This window comes from Perissodus microlepis, chromosome 17 (genome assembly GCF_051167445.1).
Source record: "Perissodus microlepis isolate ML-2025 ecotype Zambia chromosome 17, ASM5116744v1, whole genome shotgun sequence".
NCBI classification, from domain to species: Eukaryota; Metazoa; Chordata; class Actinopteri; order Cichliformes; family Cichlidae; genus Perissodus; species Perissodus microlepis.
Genome location: NC_140477.1, coordinates 36,812,565 through 36,827,200, shown reverse-complemented (window position 1 = coordinate 36,827,200; position 14,636 = coordinate 36,812,565). Strand labels below are relative to the sequence as shown.

Genomic DNA, 14,636 nt, shown 5'->3' with positions numbered 1-14,636 from the left:
AGCAGGTCAGCTGAAGTCAGCAGCTCACTGTCCATGAAGTGTGTGTCCAGGTGTGGAAACGCCTTCCAAGTTAAATATTGCCTCAGGCTCGACTGTTACACACCAGAACAAAACAATACGAGAGTAATCTCAGCAAACACACACAGCAGGGAAAAAGCAGGAGAAAATTAGCACTCATGTTCCTGCCACATGTGGAAATCCCTGCCCTCAGCAGCACGCATGTGAAACAACAGATCTCAAGCAGCTACTTGTTCAAGTGATGATCTGGATTCAGTGTAAACACTGACTCAACAAACAGCTGCTTACTGCACACTGAGGCTGTGCAGACTTTGTTACTCATCAGGGAGCAACTGACAGATTTGTACGCAGCAGAAAAAGGTGTTGATGTAGACTGACGACAGCACGTAGTACTCTTTAGAATATTACAGACAAGTTTCAATATGTTCAGACATTAAAGTGTTGTGCACCTTCTAGCTTTTAACGATCTGTTGTCTGCTACAGTTTAAACAATATTACAGTCTCCTTTGCCATGACATCATAGTTTGGACGTTCATAAAAATCCATTCTTTGACCTGACAACCAGCTCACTGTGATCCAGAACTGGATTCAATAGGAACCGAACTAGCCCAGACACGGTGATCTCACACAGTCTGACTGCACCGGGATTGGAAAAGAATCAAAATATTTACTGTAGTGAGATAAATAAGAAGAGGTCAAAATGCAAACATTCACAGCGATGATTATTTCCTGTCACAAAACTTCAAACTGTGTCTTGGACTGATCAGGGAAAGAAGTGGGTCTCGTGAATGAGTGGGAGGCATAGCAGCTAGGGGTGCAACGATACTCGTATCGATATTGAACCGTTCGATACAGTGCTTTCGGTTCGGTACGCATATGTATCGAACAATACAACATTTTTAATTTATTTTATCAATTTTCCTTCTGACGATGCTGTCTGTGTTGAGCGCTCAGTGGATCTGCGCTCGACAGTGCAGCCTAGGCGGAGTAGTCGAACGCAGATTCACTGAGCGCAGGGCAAGCTAGCAGACAGAAGTTAAGCTCTCCTTGCAACGTGGCTAATTGAACCTCCCCCACCCTCATTCAGATCTGGCCTTTGGAACTATTTTGGTCTTCATGTGACGTATGACCCTGAAGGTAAGCGCGTCATGGACTAAAGTAAAACAGTATGTTGGATGTGCCACGCAATGCTCAACTAGTGCGTTAGCGCAGTTAGCTTGTTAACGTGTTGACGCCGTCCAGCCCCACGCACGGGACGATCCGCGGTAGCTCGTTAACGGAGATTTGCCGCGTTATGGCGTTAACGTCATTTTAACGAGATTAACGCTGACAGCACTAGTGGGAACACAACGAATATGACTGCACATTTACTCCGACAGCATCCTCGTGCAAAGACAAGTGGAAGCAGACAAAAACAACAAGCACGCATGCTACAAACTTTACCCGAGTCATAGACAGCCGTTAGCACAGGATTCTCCTCATGGGGACCTGATATGTTTAATATGCTGCTGAGAATATAGCCCAGAAGAAGCGTATAGTAGAGCTTTTATTTTGGAAAGAGCCATTTCTCTGTAATAAACTCTCTTTTCCAAAGATGAGTGATTTATCGATCAGATAGATTTAGTATTTTATTACTTTGTTGTTTCAGCAACATTAAATTTAAAAACTGTACTTTTGAGTTAAAATATATATTTATAATTTTAATAAATGACAAATTAAAAAGGCATGAACATTTTTTTTGTATCGAAAAAATATCAAACCGTGACACCAAAGTATCGAACCGAACCGTGAATTTTGTGTATCGTTGCACCCCTAATAGCAGCATGTTAGGTAGAGCAACACTCCTCCAATCACATGTAAGAAAACTGTCATTGCCATTAAACGACCAACATCCAGGGTCATACGTCCTTTCATACGCATGCATAAACAGGAAGTATGTTAACTGAGTAACTTTCAAGTTTTTTGAGATTCCCTCTTTTTCCCTTGAACATGAAACACTGCTGACACAAACATTTAATCCATAATTCCACGTTCTGTATTCTGCTAAACACCCGCAGGGGGACCACAAGCCAGCGTTTAACAGCTCTGTCCCACCAATACGACTCAACTGGGCTTCTGACGTTTTCCATTACAGTGGAGTACCACCTAATGTGCATGGGATCGTTATAGCAATGTGGCCAAAGGTCCCATGACATCATTTGCATGAGACACGAACCCCCCAACAAAGGAGGACGTTGAGACAGTGGTATACCTACTGCTTTGTGTATCGCTTCTGTCAGACTCGCGGACCCCGGTGCTGGTTCTTGTTCAGGCATTTCCCTTTTTGGCAGGTTTCAAAAGCGCCGATTTTGATTTTCACGGAGACGCTCTCACGACTCGTTGGGTGACAATTAGCCAATTAGTGGCATGCAGCGTGGTGACATCACAGTCACCTCAGACTGCTTGGAACCCGTCAAGTAGGTACTAAAAAGCACCTGGTACCAGGACCTACCACCTACTGTAAAACCTTGTAAACCGAGACAAGTTGAGCCAAACTGACTCAGGTAGATACCAGTGGAAAAGCTCCTATTAGTACCAGTCCCAGTCTCGGAAAGGACATCCAGCAAAAAGTCTTTGCTAAGTCAAACGTGGATTTTCAATAAGATTCAACACTGGATGAGTTGGAGCAGGGTGCCAGTGAGCTCTTATAAACCAAACAATGTGTGACTGAAGTGCAGACTTTCAGATTTAATTTAAAGGGTTATACAAATATATTACTTTAACTGTAGCCATTCATTCAAAGCCATCCATTTTCAGAGGCCTGTGTGAGGGAAGAGGCCATCACTAGGCTGAAAAGGAAAGAAACCTATCGAAGAGCTGGACAAAACTTTGGCAGTAGCCAAATTCTTAAGAAGAATGGATGCACTGGCTACCTCAATAACACCAAAGGCCTGGAAGACCACACAAGACAACTAAACTGTGTGAGGACAGAATTAAATGGTTAAGAAAAACAACTTCTCAACTATTTTTGGAGAAAATTGTCACACTTTATAATCCAGAGACACCTTCATGAAAAGAAATACAAAGAGTTCACAAGAAGGTGAAAACAGTGAGTTACACTGAAGAAGGAGAAGGCCCGATTAGACCGGTCCAGGTCACTAGTGTTTATTGATGATGTGACTGCAGATACGAGCAGCAGGATGGATTCTGCAGTGTGCAGGGTTCACTGTTCAGATTCAGCCAAACGCTTCACGGCGCTGATGCATAATGACCCAAGAGTTTCTCAAGGCAAAGAAATGGGATATTTCCCAATGGACAAGTCCTGATCTCAACCTAACAAAGCATGCTTTCCAAAATGCTGAATACAAACGTGGAGATGGTTGCAGGAAAGTCATCCTGCCGTTGTTGTTTAACCCTCATAGTCTTACTAACAGACATAATAAATACGACAGCTTAGAGAAACTGTAAGAAGTTAACACAGACACAGAGGAGGATTTTGTTTTTACTCCATTGACTACAGTTGATTTTATAATACTTTAAAAGAAAAAAGCCATTTGAACATGGCTGAGAGCTGCTCACAGGGCAGACTTTGAAATCATTAAGGCTGTTTCACATTTCCAGCAGCGCATCGCCTAAAAACAGAAGGGGAGAAAATAAGCACACTTTCTGAATCTTAAATGACTGAATGAAGTGACAGTAGAAATGGCTGTAGACAACACTAATGCAACTCTAGATGAGACATCCTTATTGATGGATCAGATGGGGCCGTACTGAGTGTCAGTATCAGGAGGATGCAGCGCTCTCTGGCTAACTACAGAGTCACCTAGCTGCTACCAGCTGCTAATGCTATGTGAACTTGTACAAAACACGTATGACAAGTGCACTTTCTCCGTGTTCGTAGTGCAGTACGATGTCACAGTGCCACTTGTTGAGCAGTCAGAGTGGAAATTACAAGCCATAAGTGTCAGTGATTTCACAAATGTAGCTTCCTTTTAAAATATTAAAACTTTTTTTTAAACCCACTAAAAATGGCCGCATATAAGTATAGTTCACATTTCCTTATCCAGAGTTTTAGCTCACACTGAAATGCACTCCTGTGTCCACTGACATGAGAGAAACCTGATGGAAACGTCGCAGAGCACCAATAACACAAAGACTTACTTTAGTCAACATGTGCTACTACGAGGACTTAATTAACCTGCAGGGTGACGATGCTGCAGCACTGGGATCTATCTGCAACGCAGGGCGCTCTGAAATGCATCACCTGCTATCAACGAGGTAATCATGCTGTCAGCGGACTCCTGAGGAATTTTCAGTCGGTGTAGTTGAATTTAAATAGCTGTTGAGAATCATTTTCTGTGTTTGCATGAAAAGCCACTGCCAGTCTGCAGCTGGCAGCCTCATGAAATCACACCATCAGATTAAAGCTGGCTGGCTGCTTATCAGACAGGCCACTGACATCTCTGGCTGCCTGAACTTGTTGCTTGAACAAAAAAACTCGGGTGTGATTCTTACCATAGTTAATTACCGTCACATTCCACCAAACAGCAGTCGGGTTTGATCTCCTCCAGCTTAGCATTGGCCTGGAAACCTGACTCACATTCCTGCCATGACAAAGACCCCCACACCTCACTGCCTCGTGCACAACACAGTCTGAGAGAATGCGCCAAGCACACTGGGAATGCTCACCTTACCCACTTCCAAGGTTTGCCAGGAGCTAATTCACTGCAATATGTGCCCACACACACACACACACACACACACTAAAACCCCCAACTGTAGCTAACTTTATTAAGCCTTGGCAGAACCTTCAAACTTAACATGCCACAGCTGACATGATTGGGCAGTCAAAGTTGCTTCCAGGATTCGTTAACTGCTCGCTATGTGATAGATTTAAACACAACAGAATAACTGGGAGAGGGGGAAGTAAGCTGAAAGGGGGAGCTAACAAGTTCCACATGGTTCTGGTGGATGAGATAAGTGTGCCATATTTGTGACTCAAAGGCAGCAGGCTGGCACGAGATAAAGAGCGATTGGCCTTCACGCTTGCCTTTTCATTTCTCCTCCTCTGCCTTCAGATGAGAGATGGATTGAGTTCAGGCAGCTGGAAACCTGGAATGCCTACATACTGGTCACTGCTGCTCACTTCTCTCTGTTTCTGATTAGTTTGTCTCATTTGAGGCTGACAGTAAACTGCAAGCAGGCCTGTCTTTGTAGGTCATTATGCTCCAGCAGGCTGGATTTTCTTTATCCAGCAGTTTGGTCTCTGGCTAGATGAACAGCCCTGGGTTCAGCCATGAGGGAGCCCCTCACTGAGGTATTCGATGGAGATACACACCAAGTGGAATGCTGACCTGGAATGCCAAGCGAATTTTATTGATTTCGATCCACTGATAGCACTCGAACGCCGAGGCGTGAGAATCAAAGCTGGTGCTGCTTTGAAGGTCGACTGTAGAGGCCACTTCCAGATCTTAAGCTGACCTTTAAACAAGGCCAAGACACTGGATATGTACCCCTCTTTCAGACTTGTGTTGCATTTATAAGAATGAAGTCATGGAACAAAACAGTTTGTTAATGTCAGGCGCTCTGAGCCAACAACCACTGTTAAACGCAGTCTTTCAGATCTGTTGCTTTATTGGAAAAACACCACCACACTTTGCACACATTTGTCTTAATTATTTGACTGATATTTTTTCTTTAACTGGACAACTGTGTATATAAATGAGTTTTTGAACGGCAACATCGTTGGAGAAACAAGTCTCTGAACTCGGCAGCCTTCTTGAAATGCCTCCAGGCGCTTTTACTCGGGTGCTGTACGCTGCCTGAGAAGACGTGCGTTAACCAACCAGGACACCAGGAAAGCTTTCCCTCAGGTTTCCAGATCACCAAAAAAGAAAGCCAAACAGCTCCACCCCGCCCGTCTGTGCTACACTGTAACCTTACAGCCGTCAAACTGATATGACGAGCGATATGACGCTTGCCTTTTGATGTATTGGGCTTTGATAAGCTTATAGTTAGCAGTGGATCGGCTGCCTCTTCATCCCTGCTGTTGGGAGACTTCCCATGATCTCTACCTCACTCGTGTCACCATTGCACTAACATTACATTTGCTTTTACTTTCTCCCAAAGTTTGTCTTCATTTTTCCATGGTCTTCTTTTTCTTCTCTTTCCCGTCACCCCAACCAGTCATGACAGAAGGCTGCCCCTTACAGTGCCTGTTCTGCTGCTCTCTTCCTGTTAAAAGGAGCTCATCCTCCCCACCACTGCCAGATTCAATCATGTGATCTCTTGTGGTTTTCTTTTGAATAGTGTAGCGTGTTGTCAGGCATCTCTCAGGTTCCTATTGGCTCTACATAAGTGTATGTTTTTCTTGTATCTGTGGGATGAGCAAACATGCTGTTCACGTTGTCATATGCTCATTAATAAAACTGTAATCTTGTATGCATGTGTGGTGAAGCATCATTTATGTGAGGGGGGAAATGTCGAAACCTTATTTTTCAGCAAAGTTGAAAAATGTTTATTAGATCTGAGATGTAAGACTTCACAAAACAAAAACAAACAAACACCCAGATTTGTTGGTGGGGGGTTTAACAGAACATGATTCTGTGTGAGAGATCTCGTAGTCAGTCTTTGTTGGACTCAATAAAGACAACATTATCAGAGCCACTGCACAGAAAAAATGAATGCCATTTTTTCCCAGGAAGTACCAGTATCAAGAATTTACTGTCTTTAAATTTTCTCCTTTTGTATTTGATTGTTTGGGGATGATTTTGAAGGTGTGAACAAGTAAAATAAAGCATTTATCCTTCGCTCCTGTTTAGTGACTGTGGGCCAGGAGGGAGTTTCTTTGCTGTGACAGTGAGCAGCGCTCCTGTTTCTGGGACCTTGTTGAAAACTCTGAGATGAGAGTTAAAGCCAAAACACATTGTTATGACGGGAAGTGGAGCTCAAGCACACGCCCAGTTTGGACGACAAGACAGGAGTCAGCCAAAAGCCATGCTGGGGACAGATGCAGTAAGTATGCATACAAAATGTATAGCAAACACATGAAGTAAATGCAGTGGGTACAACACTGTGGCTCACTTCATCAGTTATCCCAGTTATTGATAAACTAGCTAAAGTGTGTTTGTGTGTTTAGCAGATGGACCTTTATAAACAGGCAAAGTAGGAAACATGAGATCTGGACTGAAGTCCCACAGCTCCATTGGTGAGGACAGTGACCTGTATGATGACATAGACACAACAAGAGAAACTCATCTGAAACTCCTGTTTATCACGGCCCACCAGTGTGGTTATAGTGTCATTTTAATGTCCTTATGTTGGGAATTTTCAAGCCCCAGTGGAGTCCACCCTGACCTTATGTCCCAGCCAGAGAGTGAGTAAAGTTCAAACCACTCATGAGGTGCTAAGAATTGAGTCAGAACCGGAGTATTCAGAGAAAAACCATTACCTCGCATTACCTCCCACAGCCTCAGCACGCTGTCGCTGCAGCCGAGACCAAGACTGACCGATCGGGATCCACCGAGTCAGAATCACAATCCTGTCCTTGGACCATCTGAAGGAGGAGTCACTGAAATCATGAACAGCATCCAAGTGTCCTTTCTTTTTTTGGTTGGGTAGCAGCTTTTTCCTTTTTTGGGACTTTAACAGCTGCACTGCCCCCCTACACCCAAGCATGAGCTCTGAAAATGCTTCTCATGTCAAACAAATGATTAGAACCTGTGTGATCATTGAAGCACGAGGTCAGGACAATTACACAACACATCACACACAGTGAATGGATGCTTACACAGGCAGAGGAAATACATCAAAGCAGCGCTTCACATCGGTCCTGTACTAATAATAAAGTGGATTGCGTTCACTGCTGGTAAAGCGGTTCAGAGGAACGGAAGAGGCGAGCCCGAAGTAGAAAAATGAGGCTGTAATTGCAACACATGCCTCGAGCACATTTTCATTCTTCCCTCACCGACTTCAAAAGTCATTCCTTACCAGCAGAGTAGCGTTAGTACAGAAGAAGTCTGTAATAACAAAGACTTGATTATGCAAGCTTAGTACCAGTAAACCGCAGCACTTTCAAAACTTCACACGGCCAGCATGCTAACGCTGCAAAATGGCTTCGATTCTACCTTAAGCTGGAACAGGTCGAAAACAGCAACTCAAAGGCGTCTTGGTTTAGGTACAAGCGAGACACAGTTAAAGGTGCCAAAACGTCTACAGCAGCTAAGAATAAGATGTGTGACAGAAAGTCTGACTGCACCATGTTTCACAGCAGCTGGTGACAGTGGTCTTTATTCTGCAGCCTTCATGAAGCAGCTCTCCATCTGCTCCCAGGTCTGGTTAGAGTAGCCCCATGTCACAGTGTATCTGCAATTTAGGGATAGCTCAGTAGGTACAGTGGTCGGGGGTTCGAATCCACTGAGCACGGGGGTCAAATGCAGATTATATTACATTATGTGTAAAAATTACCACCAGCTCAAGTCTAAGATCCTGGACGTTGGTCGTCCCTGAGCAGCACACGTGAGGTCAATACTGAGTCAGTATTTAAATGTAAATAAGTCTTTGATAAACTCTCCGTCGGCTTACTGTTTTGTGTTTTGTTCTTTTTTTTCTTGTTGGAAATTCTAGTAAAACTTTGTTTATGTATGTACACATATGCAGTTTCACTATAAATGCATTAAGACAGATGTGAGCTCACTAGGCCCAAAAATACATTTACATTATAAAAAAGAAAGAGTGGCGCAGAATAGAGAGATTGAACTAAATCGGAGGCCTTTTCACTGTTTTATGGAAAGCAGAATTTGAATGGCCATAACGAGGTTAAACACACATAGAAATATGAGAACTTGACTGATGCACCGCAGGAACAGACAACTGAACCTCTGCAAAGCTACAAAAGCAACGCGAGTCCCCACCAAGATCCCAAAAAGCAGTAAGCCACTGTCTGATGATTCATCACAGAATATTCAGTGAACTCTGTGGTCCTAACGTGCCCTAAGAAATACAGCTACAGGCCAAACAGTCCAAACCTTCCTCCTCAGCTAGGACATTTATGGCATGAGTCCTGCAGCATGCACTCAGGATAAAGCAGCGATTTATTAAGACATCAGATTAATGACTGAGTGCAGTTTATTGGTGTGGCCACAACTGTCCCAGTTTCTGGTCCACTGGGAAAATTAACCACACACCCCTGACATGGTATACTGTGCATAGTTCAGATCTCAATTTCCAGTATTACCTTTTGCTGCTGGTAGTTAACGAGTGTTGGTTAAAAAGAAACCTGTGTAGTTGCATCATCACTGCTGTAGCAGGAAGGTGTGAGTCAGATTTTTATAATGAAACAGAAAGTCATGCTGGGAATGATGAGCCAGAGAAACTCAACAATCTCACCGACTTCATGCCTCATTGCTTTGTTCAAATTCAAAGGCAGAATTACTCTGTATAAAGCAGAGAAGACAATGAAATTTACTTTGACTTTGTTGTTTTTAATTGTAATCAGTGGAGCGTGTGTGTGTGTGTGTGTGTGTGGGGGGGGGGGGGGGGTCATGTGCATATAATTTCAATTATATGTCTCTTCAAAATTTAACATACTTTCATTTTCTTAAAAGTTAAAGATGAATGAAAGGAAGCTTTGATTTCCACTCTCAGACCTAAACTTCACCTTTGACGCACAGTGACAGTGGCATTCAAACACAGCCTGACCTCATCAGACTGGACCTGCATCAGGGTCCAAGGCTGCTCCGGATGTTTCAGAAGAAAATAAACTTGTAAGAATCAAGTTCTGTAAAATTGTACAACCTTGGAGACAAATTTTTTTACTTTGAGATAAAAAAGGTGGCAACAAGTCACTATGTCTGTGAAAAAAAGAATATCTGATATTCAACAGTGAACATAGAAAACAGCTGGGACATTATTATAAATTATAATTTAATTCTACCTGGAATATGAAAAATCAGTACACAAAGACACATTGTGGATTTACTGCACCCTTTAGTCCGCTGTCACACAGTGTGACAGGATGACATTAGTCACACAGCTTTATCTGATTGTGACCCGTGGTAGGTACCTATTTAAAATAGGACAGAGCCGTAGGCGCACAGTCAGTTAAGAAGAGTTTAATCTTTAATACAAAATAAAAGTAACAGTGTAACAGCGGCACCTAAAAACAATTAAAAAGCTTTACCTTATTAAAAACGATAAAACTGTATGATTGCCCGTGAGACGGGACAAGCGCTGCGGGGGACCGTTTAAGAACAAATCGACATAGCACACAGGTTAAAAAGGGACGGCAACTCACACATGACCCCAAATGGGCAAAACACTATAGAAACAAAACAAAATCTTCAGTACCGTCTTCACTCAGGCCCATCGCTGTGCATGCAAAAGCGGCAAGACAAAAAAAGGATTTGTTTTCCCTGCAGCGCCTTCACCGTTCGCGGCAATATATATATAAAAAAGGGGTTAAAATACTAAAAGAATCAATATCTGTGGTGCCTACTGATACAGAAAAAATTTAAACAAAAAAAACCACAAAACAATCGACAGCCGCAGCAGTCAGTCTGTCGACTTACACCAGTTTAAAACAAATTAAAACACACTGATGTGTCGGGTCCTTTGCCCGCAGCCAGAAATCCGTCTGGCAAAGCAGCAGCTCGGTACTCTGTGAATAAAAGGTAGGAGATCACTTAGCTGGACAGTAAAACACAGGAATATTCCTCAACTGAATTGGTTTTGTTACCTGTCCACAAGTTCGTGTCACACCCTAATAAATGTGGGTCAGTGGCGATGAAGTCCACTATACCGTTCTCACGGGAGCAATGTTTCCCACCTACAAGGGTGCAAATAACTGTAAACCTCTGCCAACAGCCAGAGCTCAAGTGGTACATTTTTGTGTAACCTACCATTCTAACAGAAGTTTAGGGGAGGACCCGTATCAGACTTTCATAGACAGAAGTTAAGAAACACCAACTTGCACCAAGCACTCGCAGCTTCAGGTTTGCAGAGGAATACCCAATTGCCCACACCTGCGCTTATGAAAGGAGCAAAGACCAGCTCCGCCCACCAGGGGCGGTCCCAAGTCTCCAGGTCTCACCTGTCACATTCTCCCCCCTGGTTTTTGCATTGGCGACCCGACAATGAAACTTTAAAGCCACGGTCTGTAAAAAGCTGTAACTGAATGTACACTAGGTGGCCTGGCTTCAGCTGATTGGGGCAGATGGTGTGGATTGGAATGGTGGCCAGCTGTTGAGCGTGTCGTTCTTCTAACTGTACCACTTTCAGCTAATGGAATGGGGACACTACACTGTGGAGTCAGGGTACCAGGCTCAGTCCCTCTGGACTGCGGCCTCATTACTATAGCCAGGTCCTCTGGGGGTTGTTGGGGACAAGGTGCAGAATCCGTTCGTACACGTTGGGGGTCACCTCTTGGGGACTCCCTTCGTTGCCACACATAAAAGTCTCCCTCATCCTCAGACAGGGGTAACCGGTCAGGTGAACTTCTAGGGTTAGGAGTTTGCTGGAGCTCTGCCCTTATTTTCTCACAAATATCAGCAGGGATCGGCTTAATCAATTGTCTATTAACCTGTCTTTTCTGTTCTGGATCATGGAGTGGGGCCACTGTATACACAGGACCAGCATCAGGAGGGGCACGGACAATACAATACGGTGTAACGCCCCAAAAATCTTGGATTTTATTCCGGCCCCGAATGCTATGATCTCTCAAATACACTAACTGATGCAATGGCAAGGGGTCAGAAGCTGGGGCAGGTTGACGATCTGCACGCAGCGTCGCTGCTGCTTTGGTGCGGTTACTCACACCTTTATAAGCTACATCTAGACGTTTCTGATGCTCTTGGACCCAAGTGTGCACCGGGCCGTGGGTGGGTTCCTCCACTCTGCCTAACAGGAAGTCAATTGGGAGCTGGGGCTCTTGGCCAAACATAAGAAAATAGGGCGACTCACCCGTAGTTTGATGGATTGTGGTATTGTAAGCAAAGGTGAGCTGCTGCAAATACATGGGCCAATGACCCTTTTGCTCAGGGGGCAGGGTTCTCAACAGGTCATGCAGAGTCCGATTAAAACGCTCACACTGGCCATTACCTTGTGGGTGGTAAGGAGTGGTGCGAGTCTTTTCCACACCATATAACTGGCACAGCTGCTGAACTACTGCTCCTTCAAAACTCCTCCCCTGATCAGAGTGGATCCTAGAGGGAACACCAAAGCGATAAAACCACTCATAAACCAAAACACTGGCCACAGTAGTTGCCTTTTGATCCTTAGTACAAATGGCCTGAGTGAACTTTGAAAACACATCAGTCAGAATCAATACATTTTCACGGCCATCAACGGAGGGTTCAAGGCATGAGAAATCAATTGCCAGAATCTGATTGGGCCTCGCAGCCATGAGGTGACCCATGGTTGTTTTAGGTTTCGGGTAAACTGCTTTAGCCTGTGCACAACGTTCACATTGCTGACAGTAATCCTGAACCTCCTTAAACATACCTGGCCAATAACACCTCTTGCGTATCAAGTCTGCAGTCCTGTCAGTTCCCTGGTGACCATGGTCATTATGCAAGCCATGTAAAACCTCATTCTTGAGACTCTGAGGGACCACTAATTGGCACACTGGTTCCCCCCCATCTGGCTGAAAAATCTGCCGATAAAGGACGCCCTCCTTTTCTACCAGTTTCCTCCACTGGCGCAACATTTCCAGCACTGCTGCTGGCAAATCTCTCCTCTCCTGGCGAGTAGGGCCAGTTCCTCTGCGCCAAAACTTCAAAAAGCCACTAATCGTGGGGTCCTCCCTCTGCAAAGTAGCAAGGTCTGCAAGTGAATGAGAGGGTAAAACCGAAATCATAGATTGGATTACTTGCTGGGGTGGTAAAACTGTTTGGACTAAAGAGTCTGGAAGGGAAGTACCAGGAAGCAGTGTTTCTAAAGACACAGTTTGATTGGATGGCTGACACTGTCGGGACAAAGCATCTGCATTGCCATTTGTACGACCCGGACGATACTTAATTGAAAAATCAAAAGAAGAGAGCTGAGCAGCCCAGCGCTGTTCCAAAGCTCCAAGCTTTGCTGTAGTCAGATGGCTCAAGGGGTTTTTGTCTGTATAGACAACACACTTGCTACCCAGCAAATATTCTCTAAATTTTTCAGTCATAGCCCATTTCAAGGCTAGGAATTCAAGTTTCATGGAGCTGTAATTGGACATGTTACGTTCTGTGGGCTTTAGCCCTCGACTAGCATAAGCTATAGGATGCACCTTGCCATCAGCTTGCTGTTGCGAAAGCACTGCCCCCAGACCCCAGTGGCTGGCATCAACCTCCAAGATAAAAGGTTGTGAAAAATTAGCATAAGCCAATACGGGGGAATGCACCAACCGAGCTTTCAACTCTTGAAAGCTATTTTCACACTGCTCTGTCCAAACGTCCTGCAGTGTACGCTTGGAGGGGCGTTTGTGCTTAGTCCCAGCCAGCTCGGCCACCAACTGGTGAAGCGGAGCGGCTAGGGATGCAAAACCTGGAACAAAGCGGCGATAGTAACTAGCAAACCCTAAAAATGACCTCAATTCAGCAACAGAGCTAGGAGTTTGCCAATTAGACACAGCAGATATTTTATCTGGGTCTGTGGCTACCCCATCCTTGGAGATCACATGCCCAAGGTACTTTACCTCTGTCTGCAGAAAACAGCATTTTTCCAACTTGGCCTTCAAGTTTTGTACCCGCAAGGTCTCCAGTACTGCTCCTAGGCGCTGAATATGCTCGTCTACTGTAGTAGAGAAGACAATCACATCATCCAGATACAACAACAAAGACTGGTGATTCTGGGAACCAAACATTCGCTCCATCAATCTCTGAAAGGTGCTTGGTGCATTACAGAGGCCAAATGGCATGCGGTTGAACTCAAATAACCCAAAAGGAGTGCAGAAAGCAGTTTTCTTTTTGTATGGCTCAGCAACAGGGACCTGATTGTAGCCACTAGCCAAGTCCAAGGTAGAGAACCAACATGCACCTGACAACACGTCCAAGGACTCCTCAATTCGGGGCAAGGGAAAAGCATCCTTCCTAGTCCTTGAGTTCAGCAGACGGTAATCCACACAAAGCCTGATACTGGAGTCCTTCTTTCGTACTACCACGATTGGGGATGCAAAAGGGCTACAACTTTCTCTGATCACCTGACTCTCCAACAGGTGTTGAATATGGGCCTTAACGCTCTCATACTCTGAAGGTGGAATCCGTCGATACCGCTGGCGGACCGGAGTCTCATCTAAAAGTGGGATCTCATGAGTCATTAAATTGGTACACCCTAAATCACCATCATGAGAAGAAAAAACAGATTGGTAGTCACGCAAAAGGGCTCTTACCCTGTCCTGATCCTGTACAGTGAGGGCTGAGAGATCAATTGCATCAATTGCAGTTTTCAGAGGGTTGGGTTCCACACTCTGAGTTGCCATGGTAACACATTTTTCCTCTCCCAAATCTTCCAAGAGCCTGGTCAAGCCATCCGATTGGCTGACAATTTCAACTTGGCACAAGGTGCCAAGCTGACTGCGAGGTGGCAAAATGGCCTCAGTTAATCCCTCATTGGTAGCTGGGATAAATGCAGTGCCACTGACCACTTGGACCAAAGCTGGAGAAGAA

The 14,636-nt window shown here is 44.5% G+C and overlaps 1 protein-coding gene across 1 annotated transcript; it reads right to left on the bottom strand.

The window, feature by feature from the left end:
• Positions 1-10,061: 10,061 nt before the first annotated feature.
• LOC146370040 (uncharacterized) lies at positions 10,062-12,530 on the bottom strand. Its single transcript, XM_084910108.1, has 3 exons — positions 10,896-12,530; positions 10,733-10,822; positions 10,062-10,654 (listed from the first exon to the last, which is right to left on the bottom strand). Exon 1 carries the CDS (start codon positions 12,491-12,493, stop codon positions 11,138-11,140), a length of 1,356 nt encoding a protein of 451 aa, XP_084766234.1. The 5' UTR covers positions 12,494-12,530; the 3' UTR covers positions 10,062-10,654; positions 10,733-10,822; positions 10,896-11,137.
• Positions 12,531-14,636: the final 2,106 nt, after the last annotated feature.

Excerpts from the sequence above, each read along its gene's own strand:
- LOC146370040 (XM_084910108.1), bottom strand. The coding sequence starts at position 12,493 with ATGTTTAAGGAGGTTCAGGATTACTGTCAGCAATGTGAACGTTGTGCA.